This window comes from Condylostylus longicornis, unplaced genomic scaffold (assembly GCF_029603195.1).
Source record: "Condylostylus longicornis isolate FDR11 unplaced genomic scaffold, ASM2960319v2 ptg000144l, whole genome shotgun sequence".
Classification (NCBI taxonomy): domain Eukaryota; kingdom Metazoa; phylum Arthropoda; class Insecta; order Diptera; family Dolichopodidae; genus Condylostylus; species Condylostylus longicornis.
In genome coordinates, this window is record NW_026578112.1 from 13,389 (window position 1) to 40,465 (window position 27,077).

General features: G+C 24.0%; 1 protein-coding gene across 1 annotated transcript; it reads right to left on the reverse strand.

The window, feature by feature from the left end:
* Positions 1-21,505: 21,505 nt before the first annotated feature.
* LOC129615691 (uncharacterized) lies at positions 21,506-26,586 on the reverse strand. Its single transcript, XM_055531043.1, has 4 exons — positions 26,522-26,586; positions 23,315-23,547; positions 22,268-22,375; positions 21,506-21,661 (listed from the first exon to the last, which is right to left on the reverse strand). The coding sequence occupies exons 2-4, from the start codon at positions 23,464-23,466 to the stop codon at positions 21,529-21,531; spliced, it is 393 nt and encodes a 130-aa protein (XP_055387018.1). The 5' UTR covers positions 23,467-23,547; positions 26,522-26,586; the 3' UTR covers positions 21,506-21,528.
* Between the last annotated feature and the right edge of the window lie 491 nt (positions 26,587-27,077).

Sequence of the window (27,077 nt, forward strand, 5' to 3'; positions counted from 1 at the left end):
CCTACCTTGTCAAAAAATTGAAAATTTTTTAAAATTTTGCACGACCCCCTACCTTGTCCAAAAATTGAAAATTTTTTAAAATTTTGCACGACCACCTACCTTGTCAAAAAATTGAAAATTTTTTAAAATTTTGCACGACCCCCTACCTTGTCAAAAAATTGAAAATTTTTTAAAATTTTGCACGACCCCCTACCTTGTCAAAAAATTGAAAATTTTTTAAAATTTTGCACGACCCCCTACCTGGTCAAAAAATTGAAAATTTTTTCAAATTTTGCACGACCCCCTACCTGTCAAAAAATTGAAAATTTTTTCAAATTTTGCACGACCCCCTACCTTGTCCAAAAATTGAAAATTTTTTAAAATTTTGCACGACCACCTACCTTGTCAAAAAATTGAAAATTTTTTAAAATTTTGCACGACCCCCTACCTTGTCAAAAAATTGAAAATTTTTTAAAATTTTGCACGACCCCCTACCTGGTCAAAAAATTGAAAATTTTTTCAAATTTTGCACGACCCCCTACCTGTCAAAAAATTGAAAATTTTTTCAAATTTTGCACGACCCCCTACCTTGTCCAAAAATTGAAAATTTTTTAAAATTTTGCACGACCACCTACCTTGTCAAAAAATTGAAAATTTTTTAAAATTTTGCACGACCCCCTACCTTGTCAAAAAATTGAAAATTTTTTAAAATTTTGCACGACCCCCTACCTTGTCAAAAATTTGAAAATTTTTTAAAATTTTGCACGACCCCCTACCTTGTCAAAAAATTGCAAATTTTTTAAAATTTTGCACGACCCCCTACCTTGTCAAAAAATTGAAAATTTTTTCAAATTTTGCACGACCCCCTACCTTGTCCAAAAATTGAAAATTTTTTAAAATTTTGCACGACCACCTACCTTGTCAAAAAATTGAAAATTTTTTAAAATTTTGCACGACCCCCTACCTTGTCAAAAAATTGAAAATTTTTTAAAATTTTGCACGACCCCCTACCTTGTCAAAAATTTGAAAATTTTTTAAAATTTTGCACGACCCCCTACCTTGTCAAAAAATTGAAAATTTTTTCAAATTTTGCACGACCCCCTACCTTGTCAAAAAATTGCAAATTTTTTAAAATTTTGCACGACCCCCTACCTTGTCAAAAAATTGAAAATTTTTTAAAATTTTGCACGACCCCCTACCTGGTCAAAAAATTGAAAATTTTTTCAAATTTTGCACGACCCCCTACCTGTCAAAAAATTGAAAATTTTTTAAAATTTTGCACGACCCCCTACCTTGTCAAAAAATTGAAAATTTTTTAAAATTTTGCACGACCCCCTACCTTGTCAAAAAATTGAAAATTTTTTAAAATTTTGCACGACCCCCTACCTTGTCAAAAAATTGAAAATTTTTTAAAATTTTGCACGACCCCCTACATTGTCAAAAAATTGAAAATTTTTTCAAATTTTGCACGACCCCCTACCTTGTCAAAAAATTGAAAATTTTTTAAAATTTTGCACGACCCCCTACCTTGTCAAAAAATTGAAAATTTTTTAAAATTTTGCACGACCCCCTACCTTGTCAAAAATTTGAAAATTTTTAAAATTTTGCACGACCCCCTACCTTGTCAAAAAATTGAAAATTTTTCAAAATTTTGCACGACCCCCTACCTTGTCAAAAATTTGAAAATTTTTAAAATTTTGCACGACCCCCTACCTTGTCAAAAAATTGAAAATTTTTTAAAATTTTGCACGACCCCCTACCTTGTCAAAAAATTGCAAATTTTTTAAAATTTTGCACGACCCCCTACCTTGTCAAAAAATTGAAAATTTTTTAAAATTTTGCACGACCCCCTACCTTGTCAAAAAATTGCAAATTTTTTAAAATTTTGCACGACCCCCTACCTTGTCAAAAAATTGAAAATTTTTTCAAATTTTGCACGACCCCCTACCTTGTCAAAAATTTGAAAATTTTTAAAATTTTGCACGACCCCCTACCTTGTCAAAAAATTGAAAATTTTTTAAAATTTTGCACGACCCCCTACCTTGTCAAAAAATTGAAAATTTTTTAAAATTTTGCACGACCCCCTACCTTGTCAAAAAATTGAAAATTTTTTAAAATTTTGCACGACCCCCTACCTTGTCAAAAAATTGAAAATTTTTTAAAATTTTGCACGACCCCCTACCTTGTCAAATAATTGAAAATTTTTTAAAATTTTGCACGACCCCCTACCTTGTCAAAAAATTGAAAATTTTTTAAAATTTTGCACGACCCCCTACCTTGTCAAAAAATTGAAAATTTTTTAAAATTTTGCACGACCCCCTACCTTGTCAAAAATTTGAAAATTTTTAAAATTTTGCACGACCCCCTACCTTGTCAAAAAATTGAAAATTTTTTAAAATTTTGCACGACCCCCTACCTTGTCAAAAAATTGCAAATTTTTTAAAATTTTGCACGACCCCCTACCTTGTCAAAAAATTGAAAATTTTTTAAAATTTTGCACGACCCCCTACCTTGTCAAAAAATTGAAAATTTTTTAAAATTTTGCACGACCCCCTACCTTGTCAAAAAATTGAAAATTTTTTAAAATTTTGCACGACCCCCTACCTTGTCAAAAATTTGAAAATTTTTAAAATTTTGCACGACTCCCTACCTTGTCAAAAAATTGAAAATTTTTTAAAATTTTGCACGACCCCCTACCTTGTCAAAAAATTGCAAATTTTTTAAAATTTTGCACGACCCCCTACCTTGTCAAAAAATTGAAAATTTTTTAAAATTTTGCACGACCCCCTACCTTGTCAAAAAATTGAAAATTTTTTAAAATTTTGCACGACCCCCTACCTTGTCAAAAAATTGAAAATTTTTTAAAATTTTGCACGACCCCCTACCTTGTCAAAAAATTGCAAATTTTTTAAAATTTTGCACGACCCCCTACCTTGTCAAAAAATTGAAAATTTTTTAAAATTTTGCACGACCCCCTACCTTGTCAAAAAATTGCAAATTTTTTAAAATTTTGCACGACCCCCTACCTTGTCAAAAAATTGAAAATTTTTCAAAATTTTGCACGACCCCCTACCTTGTCAAAAATTTGAAAATTTTTAAAATTTTGCACGACCCCCTACCTTGTCAAAAAATTGAAAATTTTTTAAAATTTTGCACGACCCCCTACCTTGTCAAAAAATTGCAAATTTTTTAAAATTTTGCACGACCCCCTACCTTGTCAAAAAATTGAAAATTTTTTAAAATTTTGCACGACCCCCTACCTTGTCAAAAAATTGCAAATTTTTTAAAATTTTGCACGACCCCCTACCTTGTCAAAAAATTGAAAATTTTTTCAAATTTTGCACGACCCCCTACCTTGTCAAAAATTTGAAAATTTTTAAAATTTTGCACGACCCCCTACCTTGTCAAAAAATTGAAAATTTTTTAAAATTTTGCACGACCCCCTACCTTGTCAAAAAATTGAAAATTTTTTAAAATTTTGCACGACCCCCTACCTTGTCAAAAAATTGAAAATTTTTTAAAATTTTGCACGACCCCCTCCCTACCTTGTCAAAAAATTGAAAATTTTTTAAAATTTTGCACGACCCCCTACCTTGTCAAATAATTGAAAATTTTTTAAAATTTTGCACGACCCCCTACCTTGTCAAAAAATTGAAAATTTTTTAAAATTTTGCACGACCCCCTACCTTGTCAAAAAATTGAAAATTTTTTAAAATTTTGCACGACCCCCTACCTTGTCAAAAATTTGAAAATTTTTAAAATTTTGCACGACCCCCTACCTTGTCAAAAAATTGAAAATTTTTTAAAATTTTGCACGACCCCCTACCTTGTCAAAAAATTGCAAATTTTTTAAAATTTTGCACGACCCCCTACCTTGTCAAAAAATTGAAAATTTTTTAAAATTTTGCACGACCCCCTACCTTGTCAAAAAATTGAAAATTTTTTAAAATTTTGCACGACCCCCTACCTTGTCAAAAAATTGAAAATTTTTTAAAATTTTGCACGACCCCCTACCTTGTCAATAAATTATACTATTTATTGTAGTAAAACCGTTAGCATTTTTTAAATTTTGCAAACGCAGAAAGGCAGCAGCTTGCTTCTCCTATTGCGGCATGCTATATTTTGACTTTAGAAAAATAAAATGGCCGGTCAAATTTACCGTTATCTAAAATCCGTTTTTTCCAAATTTTTGATGTAGTTTTTCTTCTAGACCACAAGTTGTGGGAGCCTGAAATTTTAGCAGCTTTTAGAAACTAACAAATAATTCATTTCGTTAGATGAAAATTTTTTTCCATCTCCATCCCCTAGAATCTAGAAATAGTTTCGTATATAAATTAAAACAATTTTAAGAGTTTTGTAGGTATACATCGACTGTATTTAAAAACAGTACTTTAATTTGTTGAAAGGAAAAGTGCTGCAATACAAACCATTTGAGCCAACTTTATTAATGTATCATGGCAGTAATCAAATGAATTTTTTGCAAAATTTTTAAAATTATTAATATATTTTTTTTTCTGCCATTAAATATACAAAATGCATATTTATACCCCGATCTTGCTTACTTCATTAGATAATGGCGCTTCATTAAATTTTGTGGTTTCAGAAATCTTACAATTTAAATTTTTATTATAATTTATTCATAAATCCCTAGCTTTTAAAACTCACACTTGTTTTCTCCAGATAAATTAATATAAATCGATATTTTTAAGTTTTTTATAGATTTTCTGTCTATTATTTTCTAGAATATTTAGCCTTGACAACAATTATTGAGATTTATCTATTTCAACTCAACTAAATTTGAACCGGATTACTTGAAATTCAAGGGGGAACTTACAATATACTAAGTTTCCTTAAAGGGGAACTTCTATATGTATTATAAATAAGAGTATAACTCTTAGAATACTAAAGTTCTGTAGAAATTTTCTTGATTTCAGAAAATGAAAATACGTACTTGACTATTAATAAGAATTGCAATAAAATAATATTATGTGCCGCCAATTCAAAACAAACTAAATTTAAAATATTAAAAGAAAAGTTATACACAAATGTTTGGAATATACAAAAAAAAAACAGAGAAAGTTTTATTTCCTTTAACAACTAAACTGCATAAAAATATGTACTTGGTTGTGAAATGTATGCATTTTAATAAAATTTCAATTATTTTACTTTAAGGTAAAAATAAAAAGGAATTTTTTTTTTTATTTTTTTCATATTACTCAATTCACCATTTTACAAATTTTCTTTAATGCATTTTAATTCAGTTCTTACTTTGTTTACTTCAACAATTATGTATTCACTTTTAATTTCCCAGAGCGAATCTCTTATATTATATTGCATAGTACTTGCATACATAATATAAAATTTCTTATATACACATATTGTGACATTAAATTATCCTTTAAAATTTCCATTTTTTTTGGTTATTTTTTTTTTATTTGTCGTTTTTTATAACCATTTTAGCAGAGTTGTGTATAGATGCGAATCACCATTTTGTTCACAATATTATGTTAACTGATGAAATTCGTTTCAACAATAATATTGCATATATGCAATTATTGTACTTATAAATACAGATATAGATCATTTTCATGGTTTATATAGTATTATTGTAATATTAAAAAAAAAATTTAAGTACACTATTTTAATACAGTGATAGAAATAATTAAAATGCTTTAGGTCCAATCAAATACATTGGCACACATAAAGTTTTTAATTTATACACAGTTTTTCTGGTACGGTACATAAGTATTATATATCATTTATGTACATATTGTACATATAGCTATTTATGTTGAATTTTCCCGATTTTCTTTAAAAAACCATTTAGTAAATCATCGGAAGATCCGGAACTTCGAAAAATTCAAAGTAAATTAAAATTCAATAAGAAAACAAGTACTAAAATAAAAATTTCGACCTTCGAGTCTTCATTCAACAAAAACGTTAACACTTGAAATATACAACAATACCTCAACTTGTAGTTTATTTAAAGATGAAGTTTTAACTATAAGTACCATTTAATTTTGATTTCCATTTTGGAATTTTTCTCAAAATTTGTTCCAATATTCAAATTACAAAAAGGTCGAGAAAATAATAGTTTGTTATTCCAATATGCAGCTTGCATATACATATTTAAACACATCGGCATATCCGTATGTAAGTAGTTTACAACTATATATTATATACGTAGGTACATACATTATTTTAGTTGTTCTTTTATTGCTGACATTAATGGTTTGTTTGACCTCGGGGCCTTATATAGAGGTATGTTATAATATATAGTTAGTTTCTATTTATTTTACTTTTTTTTTTTTGGTGAATACAAAAAAAAAAAATTAACAAACGCCTGATTTAAGGATTAATTTTTTTTTGTAATTTGTTTTTGTTTTTTTTTTTTTTGAAAACAGCATTCTAACAATATGAAAGCGCTACATTAGTAAAAAATTTAATAAATAATTATAGCATCTTATTAATGATATAGTCCAATATATTAATCAAAAGACTAACTTCCAAAGCATTGGAAATCAAAATTTTTAAATCAAATTTAAAAAATTTTCACCAAGATTGAAAAATCCCAACAATTTTTTGGAGAACAATCGTTCATTCTGCCACAAAAAGTCTGGTATTTGTTCTATTTCAATAAACGTAATTCTTTGCAATCAGCCTTAAAAACAAGTACCATTTTTGCATTTTTAAATTTTTAATTAAAATTATTTAATATTTTTATTATTTATTTGAAAATTGTTTAATCATTATTATCATTTATAGGCTGGGACATAATGGCACTGAATGTATTTTAAAAACATTATGTGAGACTGGTCAAAAAGAATATCCAGATCAAACATTCGACGTCTTTAATGAAATAGTTCATGCAATTTTTACATTACCACAACCTATAGACAATTTTGATGACAGTGCTATTTATAATGGTGGTTCAAAATTTAAATTATATGATGCAGCACATGATGAAGAAGGAAATTGTAATGAATTATATCCCGATTGCGCTGGAAGTGCTTGGGATGATAATTCTTAAAAATATTAATTTAATAACATACGCATATTACTTGCTATATAATGTACAAAGCATATACATGTAACCACATGTGTCCATAAATTCTCTTCAAATGACATAGAAGTAAAACGGCAGAAATGAAAACAGTTTATATTTGAAGCATAGTGACGATTATATAAACTTACATAAGCATGTAGTTGTTCTATGGTGTATTACTAGGAATTATAAATTTTTAAAATGAAAATATTTGAGTTTTTTTATAAATAGACATCATTATAATGATAGATTATATTGGCACGATATGAAATTTTTTATTATGTCTATACTATAAATTATTTAAAGTGACCATTTGCATTTCTTTAACGTCGCGGTTGTTAAATATTTCAGCAACAAATGTTTTAATTATTTGGAAAACATGAAATCATAATTTTTAAAAGTTATTTTAGGAGCTCTTCTTCAACGTAAAATTCAAAATTTTATAAATGTTAAAAAAATATTGAATTATAACAGATGGGTCGAATTGCGATTAATTACTCATTACTTTATGGTAAAATTTTCCGAACAATAAACCAAAATAATCGAATTAATATACTTAATACACTTTCGCAGGAATATAACTAATCCGAACTATTATATACAAATATGTCGGAAGAACTTTCATTAATGGACTTTATACACAGAAATCATGTTATTAACGAATAAAAAATAAATTTTAAAATTTAAATTCTGAAAAATTTACTTATAGACTGCTGTCTTATGTTCTGGAGTGGCATTCGTTTAGAGCATGTGAATGTGTCTATTAAATATTCAACCTGATATTGGAGACATTGTAAATATTCGGCAAAGTCAAATTTTAAACTAAATATAAAATTAATGATTTTGTGACATAATAATGTCTATAAAAGAATTAAATAGGTATAAGCCATATCGTAATTATCGTACGTATTAGCCATATGTAATATATTAATGTATGTATATTCAAATGGAACCAAGTATATATGACAACAAACTATTAAATATGATAAATTTGTCTAATTTTATTGGTAATAAAAAACCAAAATAAGTGAATTAATAAATATTTTATTAAAATGAGCCAGGAAGTTTTGAAAATTATTTTGTAGTTGAAGCAAAGTTTAAGACCCACTCGTTAAAAGTGTTATATTCCTGTTAAGGGGAAGGCAGGAATTATTTCAAAAAACTTTTAATAAAGGCAACAGCATAATTTCAAACGGTCACCATAAATAAAGTTTTATAAAAAAAAAGAAGAAATTTATTTTTATGTTCACACACGTATCGTACTCGTATAAGTAAAAATTTTACTGTTTAAAATAAATAAATATGAAATTTCTACACTGTAGTGTAGACTGTATCTAGAATTTCTATAACAAATAAATTACAGTTAAGAGCATCTAAGTACAAAAAAAAAATTTCTGTTATTCAGGTATTAATTGAGATGCAAACATTCTTATATTATTATTTAAAGTGTCAACTAAAACGACATGTCAGTGACATTTCAATTACATACACATTTATAAATACATGTATGTGCTTATGTATTTATTTAGAATTTTTAATAAAATGTTCCCAATGGGAGTTGAAAAATATTGTTTTTTTTTTTATCAGTAATGATTTTTAATGTGATTTCGAGAAATGCTGTGTCTACATTACCTACTAAAACCAAATAATTTATTAATTTTTTTTTTTTTGTAAAACTACAAAAAAGTGTTAAATTTTTGTTTTTGTTTTAACATAAATAAACATAAAAAAAAATCATAAAACAACAAATTATTTTTTATTAAAGAAAAACATGAATTTAGATAATTTTATCGCTGTAACATTTTTATTACTCCATTTTATAAATTCTATTTTTGCTATAATTAATAATAACAGCAATAATAATTATACTCCACAACAGTGTAACAATTCAGTTAAATCATTGAATAATAAATTTTCATTAGGAAAAAGTAAATATCATTCACCATATGAACGTGTATTCAAAAGAAAGAAACGATTTATAGTTTTTCCAAATTATTGTGCTATGAAAATAACAATGGTATTAGGTAAACATGTTATTGTACAATATCCGCGAGGTTTAAATATGGCATTAGAAGCTAGTTTATATTATCCATTACCAACAATATGGCAAGAATGGTTTCCAAAACATTTAAGACCATCGGTTAGACAACGAACAACAGTTGCTCGTGTTAAATTTCCACAATTTATACCAAGAGTAAAATCGGATAATAATACAGAAAATTTAAAATATATTGATACAAAAACTACTCAATCATCATCATCATTATCATCACCATCATTTTCAGCAACACAACTAAAGGATAGAAATAAAATATTAATAAATCATGATGCACTTAAAAATATAGATAATTTTAATATAAATCTTCCAGCAAATGCTTTATCATCATATAAATTAGAAAATTTACAAAATATTAATATTGATTTGGATGCAAAAATACAAGAATCTGGTCATAAATTAATAAATTATGATAAATTTTTATTAAAAGATTCTAATTGGAAATGGCATCAACCAAAATTAAAAGAAACATTTTCGACAATTGCTACTACAAATACAAATAATAGAGGAAATTATTTTAATAAATATGAACCAAATTATTGGAATAGAGATTATTCAGAAAAGTTTAAGAAACCTTATATGAATCATTATAATAATATTTCATATTTATATGAAAATAAATATGCAGACAAGGTGAGTATTTTATTATAAAACAAAAATACTTAAAGTCGAATCTTACTATTGTGTATTAAACAAAGATTTTGCAATTGTGTAGAAGGGCAGTTTGTTATAATTTTGAATGTGATTCTAATGGCTTTTAAAATATAACTAAGCGTTAAGTAAGCGTTTTCTCTGTAAGTGTTGAAATTATTATACGAAGATATAAAAACAAAGCTGTGTTGATTTTGTCACGCTTTGTTAGAAATTAGCGTATATTGGTTAACTTTCATAAAAAAAAAAATATTTGAAACTGTGCCTTTGAAACCGAAAATGGTTTGTTAACCTATACTGTTTTTTCCCTGTGAAACTCCAACTGTTTATAACTTAAGCGAAAAAGGTAGTCGCAGCAAATAATTCATTCCTTTCCCAAATTTTGGAAATTATGAAACATTTTTTCGTTATTATTAATTATTGACTGCAAAAGGAACGCCAATGTAAGTGGCTCTCTTTCGGGAAATCTACATTCGTGCACAAAATATTATGGAAACTGCATTACACACACTGGTGTCGCAGATAGAAACCTTGCTCCAATATAAAGAATATATGTGGACAGCCTTTGTAGATATAGAGGGCACTTTCAACAATGTCGTCATGAGGGGTCGCACGAGCGACCAGATGTATTTCGGACTGAGGTGCTCTACTGAGCTTTTCGAGGAACTTACGCGGATTTCAACTAAATTCAATCGTACTCACATCCTGAAATTTCCTTGTATACTTCAATTAACTCTTGTTTCTCATTAATATAAAATATTCGCCAGTTTTCATGGACTGCCAATAAATTTTCAATCCAAATTTAAGAGTAAAAATTTTTTAAAAGGATAAAATTATTGGTTGGTTACATGAAATATTTAAGGCAATTTAATTATGGTATATGAAATTGAAAATAAATTAGAAATACAACTTTCATCAATCATTAATGTAACGTATAGTTGTAATGTTCGTTTTCTTTATAAAATATTACTTACTGAATGGTAAGTAATAAATTATTGAAGTAATTAAAAAAAACAATTTTTAAAGCTTTTCATTAATTGAAAGGGTGTATAACATGTATAGTAAATAATTCTGAAATAGTTAAGTTAAAATGCCATACCAATAAAGTGAAACATTAAATTAAGTAAGAAAATTTTTGGTCTATAAATTAATTCGTTTACAAAAATCTATAAATTTAATTCAATATCAGATATAAACGTTGAAAATTACAATTTGTCTGGGAAAACAATTTCAAAAGTAATGTTTTCGTTTAGATAACACAATAAATCATATAAGAAAATAAAACTCAATTACATACACGTACATATAATAATTTTTTAGAAAAAAAAATCGCCATTTCTCATTTTGATTTTCAATTTTTTTACTATTTTTTTATCAAATTTATTTTCATATTTTTTTTTTGCAGCATTATTTGGATCGATATAAAAATTATAAAAACCAATGGAATATCAATTCGAATAAAAGAAAATATAACAGAAATTATAATCATTACAACAACGATAATAATAGGCGACAAAATTGGTCATTATATGAAGAATCATTTAAAAATAATGAGAATACAATGACCTCTACATTCTCACCTTTAACAATACAAAAACGAGAAGTAAAATCATCAAAATTCTATTCATTTTCATCTATATTACAAAAATCAACATTTTTTTCAACATTGCTATCAAAAAAATCATCATCATCACTATTATTATTGAATCCAGTGCCAACACTATCACCATCATCATTACTATTATCGACAGTAGAAGAAACATCAAATACCACAGCAGCAACTAAAGTATCATCATTATCAAGATTATCAATAACATCGTCTAAACCAATATATAAAATTTCTGATTCTTTCGATGATGATGTTCCTACTACTATTGCTTCTAATATTAAACCATATTCTGAAGTTGAAGCAAACTTATATAATAAAAACAAAACCGAAATAAAACAAAATCAATATCAAAAATATAAAAACTTAAATAAAAATTGGTGGCAATGGTTGCTGTTAGTGAATGAACAATATAATGAAAAAAATAAAAATAATATTGTACAACAAGAGCATTATCAAACAAAAAAACTACAGTTAAAACAGCAGCTAAAAAAACAAAAAAAAATTCAACAAGAGAAACAAGAATTTAATCAAAAAATTATACGAAAATCACAATATAAAAATAGTAGACCACCTTCAGTTTTGTGGTCAAAATTTGACAATTTAAATAGTAGTAAAAGGAATAGAATCAACAAGGGTGAAATATATTTCTTTCCTTCTATAATACCGAATACAGAATTTCAGATTATAAACAATGCCTCCAATTTAATACAATCATCTCATACTAACTATTCAATTGATAATGATGATGATGATGATGATGTTTACAAAAACAATATTAAATTTAAAAATGATGATGTTAATACCATTTGTAATAGTATTGGTATTAATAATTCTTGTAACAGTAATAGTAATAGTAGTAGTAGTAGTAGTAGTAGTAGTAGCAGTAGCAATAAGAATAATAACGATGGTATTAGTAATAATATTGGTCTATCGGCAAATTTATATAAAAAAAGTCATAGTAGAAAGGATTTCAATACAAATAAAAATAATTATTATAAAAATCAAAATTCAACTAATATTGATTATCATAATATTAATATTGATAGCGATTATGATTATAATATTGATATTGATAATAATATTAATGATAACAATATAAATATAAATAAATATAAAAATGAAAATGTGCACAGTAATAACAAAAATTATAATAATAACAATAATAATTGGAACAAAGATTTTTATGAAAAAGAAATGAATGAGTATTATGACAATAACAAATACAACAACGAGTACGATGACGATGATTATTTCAATGAAATTTATAGGCCCACACCAAAACACCATACTGATTTGGTACAACATGAAAATTGGAAACATTATCGTGGACACAAAGATCGACGAGATATTTATAGCCATTTGGAAGGACTAAGCTCATTGTACGTATGTTCTTCTATATATATATATACATATAATTATACACAAATGTAAATATTTTGTAAATATACACACAAACACAAATAAATAAATACCTTAACGCTATTTTATGTTACTGTTGCAAACATATCTATATATACAATAAGTTTTGTGTAAACTAAGCAATATAAGAAAAAAAAATTATATTGAAAATAACAATATATGAAATCAAGGATAAAAATTAAGCAAAAAACCAAAATGAACAAAAACGGCAACAAAAAAGAAATTATTGTTTAGGGTTTTGCGGATATCATGTTATTCTTGTATGTCGTTGTCATACTAAAGTGTTTTTGTTGGTGTTCTTTTATTTTTTGTTTTATTTGTAGTTTTTTTTTTGTTTTGGGTTTTTTGTTATGAGTTTAAATGGTTATTCGATTTCGAATTTTAAAGGTTTGACTGAACTTTCTTTTTCTTTTTTTAAGGTAATAGATTTAATTTTATTTTTATTGTTTATTTTCTTATTCACTATTGAACATTTTGAAAATATTTCGTTTGAAGGATTTTATATTATTATCCTTGAAATAAACAAAAAAAAATATAATTTTTTTCTTTTATTACACCAAGAAGCTAATTTAGTACATTAAAGAAGTTAATTTAACAAAAATTTAGAGAACAGAGATTTTAAAACAGAATAATAGCAGCTATAATATTATTAAACGAATTATTTTAAATGCCCCTAAAAGTATGCAATTTTTTCATATTAATTAAAATCATTGTATTATAAAACAAACATTGCAAAAGAATTTATTTTAGGATTTTTTAAACTAAAATTTAGAATTTTCATAACAGTAATTTATAAAAATGTTAAAAATTTCAACATAAGCATAGCTGTCTGATTAAGTAATATACTCGTATTGTACAAACTAGAGTATATGGAGTTTCGTTAACACTATGCAGCGATTCATAAATGACAATGACTTCGTTTATAAATTCAAAAATTTTTTCTACGCATTTTCATTATTATAAAACTTAAATTTTTGTTCAATTAAGATGCTTTCTAATTAATTTATTGAAACATTTCAAATTTGAACTATAAAAATCCAGATTGAATTTAAGTAGTTTTTATTACTCAAAAGAACACATATCAGGTATTTTGAAAAATTTCAAAAAATTACTTTTACTTTTATGAGAAATATATTAATTTTAAAAAATTTATTACAAATATAAAAAAATTCTCTATTCAAACTGTTGATTTTAAAATCACTTCAATTGATTTTCTTTAAAAATTTAATAAGTAATTTTGGTAAAAAAAAAGTTTCTTTTTCAAAAATTTTCAATATTTCTTGAAACCATTTTACTTATAATTTAAGAAAACTTTTAATAGCAATTTCGTAATATTGAATAAATATTTATATTTCGTATACAGTAACAATGAAAACCCAAAATTTTTGGTCCATATGTCCGATTTATATATGTATATATATAGAAATCTATTAATATCAAAGATTTACAATCTATTTTAATTTGATACTCGTATAAGTTGAATAGTCTACATTTATTCTATAGTTTTACAATAAAATTGATCTTACTTTGCTAAAAAATTTAAAAATTTCTATGTTTTAAGTGATACTTTAAAAATTTCTTTAAGAATACTTAAATAAAAATTATAAAACAAAGCAAGAAAAAAAACTTTTTCTATCAACTTAAATTAAATTATACTTTCTTTAAAAAAAAAATGAAAAAAAAAAAGAATTTAATTTTTTATGGAAATAATTTTTAAAATTTGTTTTCTTTAACTTCAAAATTGCAAAAAGAAAATTTCTAAATTTGTATTGTCAAATACAATGATTTTTATTATTATATTTGGAATTGTTCACCAAGATAATATTTTCAAATACAATATTGAAGTTCTTCAACAAATATAAGCAAAAAAAAATTGAAAAATATTATAGATTTTAAAACGAAAATTTAGATGTCGTAATGCATTTTTATATTTGATTTTGTTTTCCATTTAACATTCACATATATTTAAAATTATATGTTGTATATAAAGGGTATAAATTGGTTAAAACTAGTCTTTACAAATCTAACATTTTTCATTAATTTTGTTTAAAATAAGATGAAAATCTGATGAAATTTTGATGTCTTAATCCCTATCATTTATACGTCCAACTCTCATCAAATAAAAATTCATTAACAAAATGTTTGCTTTTTGAACCCTACCTATAAAATTTTTATAAAAATTGAAAGGAAAATAATTAATGAAAGTTGAAATCAAGACCACAATAATAAAAAATTGAAAATAAGCAAGGGCAATCTGAAGAGATCGAAATTTCTCTTCTCAATTTCTAATAGTTTAAATATATCGAAGTTCTTTTCTGTATCACATACTTTTTCACTTGCACAAAGAGAATTGAATGGCTTTCATGTATTCTTGTAATATAAATACAATTCAAACATTAACACAATGGAAATTTCTTTATACGAGTACAACTCCAGAACAAATGGATAACGTAAATTAAAAGCAGCAAAATTAAAAAAAAATTTTTCTTCGAACTGAGCGAATCAGTAACCTACCGCTTAAATTAAACAACTACACGTTGTATTATATTAGTAATTCAGTAATGACAATTCAAACACATTTCAAAATGTTCGACAAAATAAAATTAAAATTCTAATTGGAAAAGTCACAAATAAAATGCTTAAATTTAACAAGTGACTGACAGAAGTGATTTAAAGAATAAGATGAATGAGATAAATATCAAATTTTCTCGTAAAATAATAAAATTCAATAATTTCTCTGATTTTCGGCTTCAGTTTTCAATAGAAATGCAATCTTATTGAAATTAAGTTCTGTAATCGGAAATTCTGTCCAATGTAATAAAAAAAACTCTGTATAGTGGGTTAGAATTAAATTCTAGTTAATATTTATACATATACATAAATATTTATTTTAACATGTTACAATTTCACTTATAATATACTTAAGATCTTTCCAACAGTTGCCTATGTTTCAACACATTTTTATTAAATCTATCTCTTATTATTCATGGACCGACAAATTTTTCAATTGAAAATCAAATTGAAAATTTTAAAAATTTTTATTTTTTTAAGTAAAAGCTACTTGGGTTCTCTTGTATTCAATAATTTATTATATTATATAAACCTTTAATAAAACAAATCTCAAACATTAAATCTTTCAGTTCACTATAATATTTTTTTTTTTTGTTGTTTTTCTTTTCCCCAAAAAACACATCATACATGTTAGTATGGTAGGATTTACAAAAAAAAAAAGAAAATTTTATTATCTGTTCAAATTCACTATATATACAATTTCTTCTTACTTCTGTTATTATTATTATTTTTTCTTACACTTTCCCTATTTCTAATTTCTCTCTATACTCATATAGTTATATAAAATTATTTTTTTCAGTGACTATAACTTGTTTCTCATCTTATTATTTTTTATTGTGTTATATTTTAAAAGTGCCTATATGTACCTTAAAAGATTTCTTGTATAGATGTCGTGTATATAGTGTAACTAGCATTTTGCCACCATTGTAAAAATATATACATATATATATATATTGTACATAAAATTATTTGATTCGCTACTATAGTTATAAATTTTCCTGTTTAACTTTCATAAAAAATTTATTCACTTACCTTGTTATTTAAGTTAAGAGCAAAATGAAATAATAAAAAAAGAAAAATACAAAGAAAAAACAGAAATTTATTTTGTTTTTGATCTTATTGTACTCTCTATGTCCTTTTAGGATTCCAATGAAATTATTGTTGTTACTTTTAGCCAAAAAATGTCATAATATTTATTTCTTACTTTGTTATTGTATTCTCATTGTTTTTATTATGATATTTATTTTTTTTTGTTTTTTTGCTTTTTAAGGCTTTCAATCTCCATGAAGTCATGCATCTTAAGGTCAATTTGTGAAGCTAAAAGATATCTATTGCCACCAGGATATTCATTGATACAGGATATATTAAGGATTTTATTCTCGTAAGTTTTTATTTTATTTTTGTTTTGTTTGTTTTTTTTCTCTCTCTCGCTTCTCTTTTTATTATTTTCTTATATTTTTGTTTAATTTTTTTCCCCCTTGGTTTTTTTATGGTTTTACTATAGAGAATGTTTAGTATGAGACACCGTGTTGTTTTTTTTATTGTTTTTTATTATTGTTGTGTTTTTTTTTTTAATTTTAGTATATAGATATCTTAAAAATAATAGCAAGAAGCAATGGTAGTCATGTTTGAGGCCGTTAGTTTGGAGTGTTACTTGTTTTTATTTTTCTTTTGTTTTGTTTTCTTTGTGTATTTTATTGTAAAGAAAAATATTTTGTCAAAACTTGTAAAATTTTATGATTTCACGTTTTTGTTTTACATTTGTTTCTTTTATTATTATTGTTATTTTTTTTTAATGTAATTTTCCTTGTTTGTACTTTTGTAGTGGTCTACCATTTTCATAAAACAAAAGTTCTAAATCAAAAAACTTTATATTTGAAGAAAACAAAAATTTTTTTCTCAAATTTCAAAGTTGTTTAGAAGATCTGAACCAAAATTATTGAAATTATTGCAAAGATTTATTTAATGCAAATATGTAGGATAAAATAAATTATCAAATATAAATTATTTTAAAATTCCATTAACAATTCGGAATTGGAACAAATTTTTGTGTGTGTCTTATAAACAATAAAACTAGTAAATTTTATAAAAGACATAATTATATTTAGATAATTTAGATCAGCCCGTTGGCAAAGTGCGGCCCATGGGCAACATCTGGCCTATTAAATTTTAAAATGCTACCCATTATTTTGCATGTTATTTGTCGAAACAAAATAATCAATAAAGTCAACTTTAAATGTCATTTCTTCTTTTAAGTAGGTAATGTAAGAAACTCGAAGCTCATAGTACATATATATTATATATATTGCCCATGACCGACAAAAATTTGCCGACAGTTGATCTAGATCAGGCATGGGGAACCTGCGGCCTTAAGGCCGCATGCGGCCTTTTAACTGTTTTTTAGTGGCCTTTGTCCTTAAAAAAATTTATTTCTTATATTTCTTAAAAATTAAAATTTTGCTGCCAAATTTTCGAAAACAAATCAAACATTTAGAAAAATAAACCGTGCACATTAACTTTCAAATTTGAAAACTAAAAATTGGAAAATTCAAAGCCATGAAATTTCTAACAACGTTTGAATTCAAAATTTACATACATATTTGTTTGAAAACAAACCCATATTAATATTTGAATCCTATGTCCGGGCTTCTTTCAGAATAATTGTATGCCATGCTAGTAAACTTTTTCAATAATTTTAAAAAAAATGCTTTCACACATTTGTTTGAGTTCAAAATTTATTTATTGTTTGAAAACAAACACATATTGATATTTGAATCCTATCAAAATCAAAAATTTAAAAGAAGCTCAAACTTAAAATTATTATAAAAAACAAAAAAAAAAATTATTCTCATTTTTTAAATTGTTTTATGTTATTTTTTATATTCTGACATAATTTTGTTTTCATCAACCTACACAAAGCAAAAATTTATAACCTTTGGACTTTTTTTAAACTTTGCGGCCTGATTGACTTTGCATTGACTAAAATTTGGCCTTATATAGAGAAAAGGTTCCCCATCCCTGATCTAGATACATCTAAATAATCTAGAAACAATATTTTTTATAAACAAGTTTAGAAAGTATAACAATTGATACAGTCACTAAGCTATTTAATCTGTTATCTATATTAAAAAATTTCCAACAAAATGCAATCTTTTGAGATTTATTCAATTTTTCAAAATCCAATTTAATTGTAAATTTTAATTTAAATTTATAAAATCTAACATTAGAAAAATAAAAGACTGCAGAACCATTTTAAAAATTACAAAACAACAGAAGAGAAGGTGTTAAAAGTAAAATTCATTACAAAGTATACAAGTCTCAAATTTCATAACATTATTTAAGTGGTTTACAACTTTTTTAATACTAGGTCATGTTAAAGAATCAAACTTACAGTTTCATAAACTTTAAGCAAACATTTTTCAAAATTAAACCCACAACATTCTTCATTTTTAACTAACAAAATTTATGCACAAAAGCATACTACATATATAAATTTCAATATTATTGAATATTTAACAAGAAAATTGTTAACATAAAAACTTTTTCAATCAAAAATTTTAATTGTATATGACATTAAAATGAATTTCATTTTAAAATTAATTCATACAAAATGTATGAATGCATTTTGTTATACTTAAGATTTTTATAATTTTTATACAGAAATTAAATTTAACACGAGTAATTAAATTCAATAAGCTTGAAGAAGAAAAAATTATATAATTTTCTAAATTGAAATTTTTGTAAATTAAATTCTTTTAGTTCTAAACGTTTTTCCTCTCATATTTTATTAAATAATTTTTTTTTCTAAAGAAAATTCTGAATACTTCAGTTTTATGAGTATATTTTTATTTTTTGTTTTTTTTTTATTTAGAATACCTACTAAAGATGAATTGGAGGATGATTACAGTAAAGCAATGAAAGCTGATGTATATGATTGTGAGTTAAAATTTATAAAGGCATGTCCGATTAGTTTTTTAGATATATTGATGCATCCAGATTTGGGATAATAATTTTTTCACTTCTAGTAAATATAAAACGTATATAAATATAAAAATCTTATATAAGATTATTTTTTCTTAACTTCCCTAAGGTTTTATTTAATATGAACAAAAAAAAAAAAATAAAAAACAAATTGTAGTTAGATTTTTTTTTTTCGTTTTAATTTTTTATTCTGCACGAATATTTAAAATAAATTATTTATTTACTTTTATGTGTTAAACAATAAAAAAACAATGTACATATATATATATAAATATATACAGGGTGTCCGAAATTCAGTAGTTCTTCAGAAGCAGAATGATAGAATGGGTCCAGAATAACAAAAACTATGAAATGAAATATTGCTTTTTAGGCTCTCTCTCTCCTGAATTATGAGATAACGGAGTTAATCTTTCTGAAAATCGTCCAATTTTTCATTTACCCAATTTTCAAATCAAAATTTATTAAAGTGCAAATTTAAAATTTTAAAGAATTTTTTCCAATAACCTATTGACTTTACATTAGGAGAAGTGACTTTTGGTATTCTGGCCCTCAATATTATGTGCCAGAAATCTCAGGAATAATGTGTCTGTCAAGTGAAAATTTGAGTCAAAATTGAAAAAATTTACCAAAATAAAGTATTAAAAAAAAGCATTTCTTAAATAACTAAAAATAAAATAAAATTATTCAACCTAGGTTTGCAGCAGCATCAAATCTCTGGTACCCTGCATATATATATATATATATACATATAAACATTTACATTATGTTTACTTAACTGTGTAGTTTTATTTGCTCCTTTTCCTCCTATTTTGTTTTTGCTTTTTGTTTTTTTCTTTTGCTGTGATTCTTATTTTTTATGATTATAGTTTCCTTTAATTTAAAACATTTTAATGGTACATAAAAATTAAGTATACATGGATCCTTGTTATACTACTCAATATATACATATAAAAAAAAAATAAATATAACAATAGAAATAAATTAATAAACATGTCCGATGTTTATTGTTATTTAAAAATAAGTATATATAAAATATATTTGAGAATATAAAATAAATAACAATTAAGATGTAATGACAATTTTAAGAATTAATTAGAAATTTTTTATATGTACATAATTATATAATAATATTTAAACATATTTTAAAACAATATGTTTTAATTTTTTAATAGGTTGAACATTCATACGAGATATGTGTGAAAATAATAATAAAAGTAGTACTCGTTAAACTTGTTTTAGTAATCATTAAAAAATAAATGCATTAAAAGAATGTGCGTCTAAATATAATACGTTTTCAGTTTCTTCATATTGGACCCAATATTAAGTATAAACAATCTAGTGTAAGAAACACATTTTAATCACAGTTCAAGTTGATTTCTATATGGATGTATGAATTTTAAAAGTTAGTTTGTAATTTTTGCTATAGTACAATAATAGTAGGCAAATTTTTATAACTACTTGGTTGTTATAGCAAAACAGCATCAAGACCACTTAAGCTTCGAGATTTGTATGTTCTAATTTTAATAAGCTGATTAGCAGTTCTCTGATATTGTAATGTTGTACAGCAGAATTTGTAATTAATTCGACGTTACTCTTTATTTCATTCGTTTGAATCTCATAGATGTGCATAATTTGAATTTGTGTTTTAAGAATATTGCCGTAAGTATTACTCCAAATTCTTATACTATAACTAATTTTGCTATGTAGAAAACTATGTAGTAAATAGTATGCTTGAGGCTATCTGGTACTCTGATAATTTTTCTTAAAACACTAGCAGTTCTACTAATTGTCTGTAAGTAAATTATTTATATGTAAATTCTAATTCAAATAGTCGTGTATTAAAAAAATAATTATGATACTTAGGTGTTTGGAACTGGTCTCCAATTTCAATTTTTGGTTATTGTATTTTATTGTAATGTTATATTTACTTTCAATAAGATGTAATTCGTTTTATCTTAACAGCTTGGTCCGAATAATTTTTTTATTTATTTTTAAAAATGGAAAATTAATGTATACTGACTGTGTACTTTTAACGATTTAAAAGGAAACTATACTGTAAAGTATTTAGCAATTTTAATATATCAAGATAGTATTACAAGAAATTCCATTTTCAAAACCGTTTTTATCTTTGTGTTTTATTTAATATTATAACCTAATTACATTTGTTATATAATTTCAAATTAGTAACATTATATTTTTATTATACAATCGCAAGCTTTATAAATAAATGGAAAATTTTTCTAATAAATTAAAATTAATGCATTTATAAAAGCAACTTGAACAATTGGCCCATTGTAGTCCAGCTCTTTTCGCTTCCAGGTAATCATCATCAATTGAACCATTTAATGGACTAAAATTAAAATACAAAATTATTTTTTTTTATAAAATAATTTTAATAATTTTAACAATCACAAAAATGTTAAAATTCAAGTTGATTTTTAATTCTTGAACAAGTTGAACCCTTTTAAATGTATTACTTAGAAAAATATAGGAACAAAGAAAGAAATTTTTTTATCAATTTACAAATACAAGCATATTACAAGAATATTCAAATCAATTGGACCGACAATCTGAAAAGAATACGAATAATTTAATTTCTCTGAAAGTTTCTTGCTAAACAAAAAATCTCATATAAAAGCTAATAATTTTCCCATTGATTTGATATAAAAATCACATATACATAACATAGGGTTAGTATCCTTGGAGTTATCAATAATAAATGAAAACTCATATATAACAATGTACGAGTAACAATTCAAAATAGGTTTCAGTTTTTGCGTTAAAATATTTTTTTTCCCTAATCTAATCAAATTGTTTTTGCATTTATACATGCAATTACGTTTAACTTGAATTTGTTTCCAGGTTAAATTTCAAAAATCAAATTTAATCAAATTTTAAAATATTTTCATACATATGTACATACATATTATAAACAAAAAATTTATTTTTTAATTACCTCAGTATTGTATTTAAAATTTGATAAATCATTGAATTTCCATGAATAGGTTCTCTAGCAATTTCACATATCAATTTTAATAAACAATTTTTACCATCATACCCCATTCTAAAAATATAAAAATAATATAGTTCACAATTAATAATTGGAAAAAAAAAATATAAATCAATTATTATTCAAGCTATTCAAAGTTAAAATTTATTTTTGAAATCGTATAAACCTTAATGTAATTAAGAAAAAATATTTACGTATAGCTAGGAAAAATTAAATTAAATCAAAATCAAATCATATAGAAAGCATACGCTTTGTTCATGACAACAAAAAAAATTTGAAAAAATTTTTACTAAATTTAAATTTTTTCTAGCTAAACAACTTGGAAATTTTCTCATTTTTTGTAAATATTTCAATTAACAAATATTTATACAAATTGTTATTTAGTTTGAGACAAACAGAACAATATTCAATTTAATTTACAGGACAATTTTTAATTTGTTATTGTGAAAAATAGAAATTTATTCATTTTCTTGGCGTTTCTAACCACAAAATAATACTTTCAAAAAATATACAAATAAATTTGTTTCATATTATATAAGTATTTTTTACAGATAACCATTATTTTGTAATAAAAAAATTGCATATGTTTAGGATCACTATTTATTTTATTATATAAATTATACTATTCGTATAACAAATAATACACAAAAATATATTTGTAAATAATAAGGAACCTTAAGAATTTCTAAAACTTTTACAGTATATAATTAGCCAATTTTTTTATTAGGTCAGTTTTTTGCTGTCTGAACAATTAAAGATCTTATCTATACACCAAATGGGGATCTCTATACAAAAGCTCCTATAACATAATTAGTCAATTTTAAAATAAACCTTAGATTAGAAATCCGAACTAGAATGACTGTGGTTTCCAAAATATATTGAAATCATCAGTATATAACGAAACGACTAATTATAATCTATTTAAATTTAGAGACACAGCAAGGAAAATGTATAAATTTAATATGACTATTAAGTATGTAATTAATTACTTACTTGTCCAATATAACTTCAATAATTTTATAAATATATTTTCGGCTTATATCATATGTTAAAGATCTTTTCTTCTTCTCTTCATTAGAATACCAAAATATTAATTTATATAATTGTACAATGTCAAATGATTGTGTTGGTAAACGATATTGCATTTGAAAATTCCACAACGAATTTAATTGTTGGTAAGGATTTTTATAACCAAAATCAATTGGTTGTGAAAAACCAAAAACCAGCTGATGGAAAAAAAAATATTTAAAATATAGGTTAAAACGTTATTACATATAACATATGTAGATATATATACAATTATCCAATATGTACGAGTATATATATGCATGTATGTATCTATATATATATGTATGTATAATAAACACATATTTCTTTATTGTAGCAATTAAATTGAACTATAAAATATTTAAATAATAAATTTATGTAAATATATATTTAATTTTTTTCTTAAATAAATAATGTTATACTATTTACAAATAATAATGAGGTAGCACGCCTTACATAGGATAATAGCCATTATACGGTATATATACGGTATATATATATATATATATATATATATTGACAATTACACAAGAAAAAACTGTATGCAAACATTTTATTTAATGGAAAATATAGTATTTTTAATATATGTGAAAATTTTGTGCAAAAACTTAGTATCAGTAAATCACACTAAACTAGTAGTTACTTATTATACAATACTTATAAATATTTATTAGTAAAACTCTATATTATATTAGTAAAATATTGTGTAATAATGTTTTGTTTATATTGGCCCATCTTATTGGTCATTTCTTATAAATTAAGGTTATATATGTATAATAATTTTTACTACGTATAACATTATAATTTATGAGACCACCTATATTCAACAAGTCTTATTATTATTCCTTAAAATTAAATTTTAATAGTCATGATTATAAATGTAGAAAAGTTATATGAATATCAAAGATTATATATATATATATTGTGTATGTAGTACATATAATGCCGATTTGAGAGGAAATATTTTTATAAATACACAAATAATTTTCAAGGTTCTCTTTATTAATATTTAATTTATTATATAAACTATATAGGGTAACATCGTTTTTTAATTATATACGCGATTTCAAATAAAAAATTTTATCTTTTTTATCTTTATGAATAATGGATGTGTTCATTTATGTGTATTGTAATTGTCTATGTAACATATTTATATATACGATTCAGCAAAACATATTTACGTTTATTTTTAACACTTTAAAAAAAAAAATTTGAAAAAAGAACTAATTATTACTCTCAAAAACCTAAAAATGCAATTTTTCGACTATTTATTTTAAGGAAATTTTAAACATTTTTCAAATTTTACAAACACAGAAAAGTTACAACTCTCTTCCTCTACATCGGCACAGCATAATTAAATATATAAAAGATAAAATTACTGTTATCTAAAACCCGTTCTAAATTAGTTGTAGTAGTCTGAAATTTTAGCAAACCTTATAGATATTATTAAATAGTTTATTTTCGTTAGAAGAAAATGTTTTTCCATCTTCACCTCCTCTTGAGGTATCACCGAAATTTTTAAAATTCTAATTTTCGGCTCCCTATATTTCTGAAACTAACGCAATTAACACTTGAATTCGGGCATTATATTACCATTTCTTTCATTGCCCCATCCTACATGTATGCAATTTTTTAAATATTTTGTTATATGAATGAAAATAATTTAAATACTTAATTTAATGTTAATTTCAGTATAGATTGTTTTTAAAGAAACGTTTTAACTTGTTGAAGAGAAAAGTGCTTCTTTATAAACCATTAGTTTGATCCAACATTATTACATATTTCAAATGATCAAATTGTGGCGAAATAATTGATTAAATAAAAAAATTTAGTTTAAATTCAACAAAGCTATCACATAAAATTATTTTTTATAGTTTAATTCGTTTATAAAAAAATATTTTTATTAAACCAAATAGGCTTCTCTTTATATACTAGTCGCTTATATAAAATAATACTTTGGTAATTGTTGAAAATTATTTCAAAGAAATGAGCAAAATTAAAACAATATTTGTATTTTCCTCATATCCATTCACTTGAATTTACTTGATAGCTGATAACATTGATGGCAGTCACAGTAGTTTTATGCTATTAAACTTGACTTCTTCTTGATAATAAAGCTACCCACAAGAATTTGAAATAAACAAAATATTTCATTACATTTCATTACATATGATTTAAAACCATATTAATATTTAAGATATTTAATTATATAGAAAAATTAGATTTAAAATCACAACTTAAGCTACAACTATTTAGCATGTATATAAAATATTTGCATATAATTTTTTATATATATATACACGTTATAATTCTTCAAATTTAAAAGTATATACATACATGTATGTATGTCTATTAATCAAAATGTAACACCACTGTTAGTTTATTCAATATTTTACCTTAAAACTATAGGATTGCCAGTTGAACTTAAAAAATCGCATTCAAAATCTATGGAATAATTGGAACTGATAAAGTTGGAGTCGAGGAGTGGAACTTATCAGGCTTGTCAACGGTTAGAATTCAAAGTTAAAAAATAAAACGAAATTACCGAAGAAGACTTCGAAACTAAAGTCATGTCGGAAATGAATTTATTATTTTAAATATATTGTTATACAGAATAGAGACTCGATTGACCGTTCAAAAAAAAAAAAACAAATTGCGTTATTTAAATATTTTCATCTGTGATAATTATTACAAATTCATACATACATACATACATATTTGTAACAATAATAATATTATGTATTATATTTCTTAAAAATTTATAAAAAAGCTATTTTACAATTATTTTTTTATTATTTACCATAATCTTATAATTAAAATAATTGTAAAATATTTTCTAATTGTGTCTTTCATTAGCCACAAAACATTATATGTATGTATACACATATTATATAATTATATGTTATTGATTCATAATAGTATTGTGGCATAACCAATAACAGTAAAATAATAGTACATATGTGCCTCATAGATTCAATAATATTTAAAATTCCAAATTTCTAAATTTAAAATATTTTTTGTTTTGTTTCATAGAATGTCAATTATATATGTACTTTACATTTTATATTATATACATACGTATACTTCTATATAGAACAATAATTTTGCAAAATTTTATTTTTTTTTTTTTAAATAAAATTTTCATATACATACCTTAATAGTACCGGCTGTATTAAAAATTAAAAATCTTTTTTTACGTAATTTTCTTTTCTTTTTAATTTTTTCCTTTTGATATTTTTGTAATATAAATTGATGTTCTTTATTTATTTCATTGTTAAATTTATTATTATTTATTGTCAACAATTGGAAAATCTCGAGGGTTTTTTTTAAAATATTATTATTATTATATAAAGGATAATATAATACAATAAAATTTCTATTTGAATATTTATAATAATTTTTCAGATTATTAAGTTGATATACTATTACTACTGGTACTACTACTGCTATTGAATTATTAAATTCATTTTTTATTGGTATACCACTATTATTGTTATTATTGTAATAATAATAACAGTAATAATTGTTAAAAATAACGTGACAAACATTCAAATTGTAACATAATGGTAATAATGTTGAATATATTAATTTTGATGAGAATGTTGTTGGTAATGATATTGATGATAATAATGGTTGCAACGATGGTTGCAATAATAATGATGATGATGATGTTGATAATGTTAATGTTGAAAATTTTAATGGCAAGGCC

Bases quoted from the DNA above. Each gene is read 5' to 3' on its own strand.
- LOC129615691 (XM_055531043.1), bottom strand. From the start codon at position 23,466: ATGCAATATCGTTTACCAACACAATCATTTGACATTGTACAATTATAT. The intron at 22,376-23,314 runs GTAAGTAATTAA...TTATATTTTTAG, and splicing joins ATTGAAGTTATATTGGACAA to AATGGGGTATGATGGTAAAA. The intron at 21,662-22,267 runs GTAATTAAAAAA...TTTTAATTTTAG, and splicing joins ATTTTAAATACAATACTGAG to TCCATTAAATGGTTCAATTG.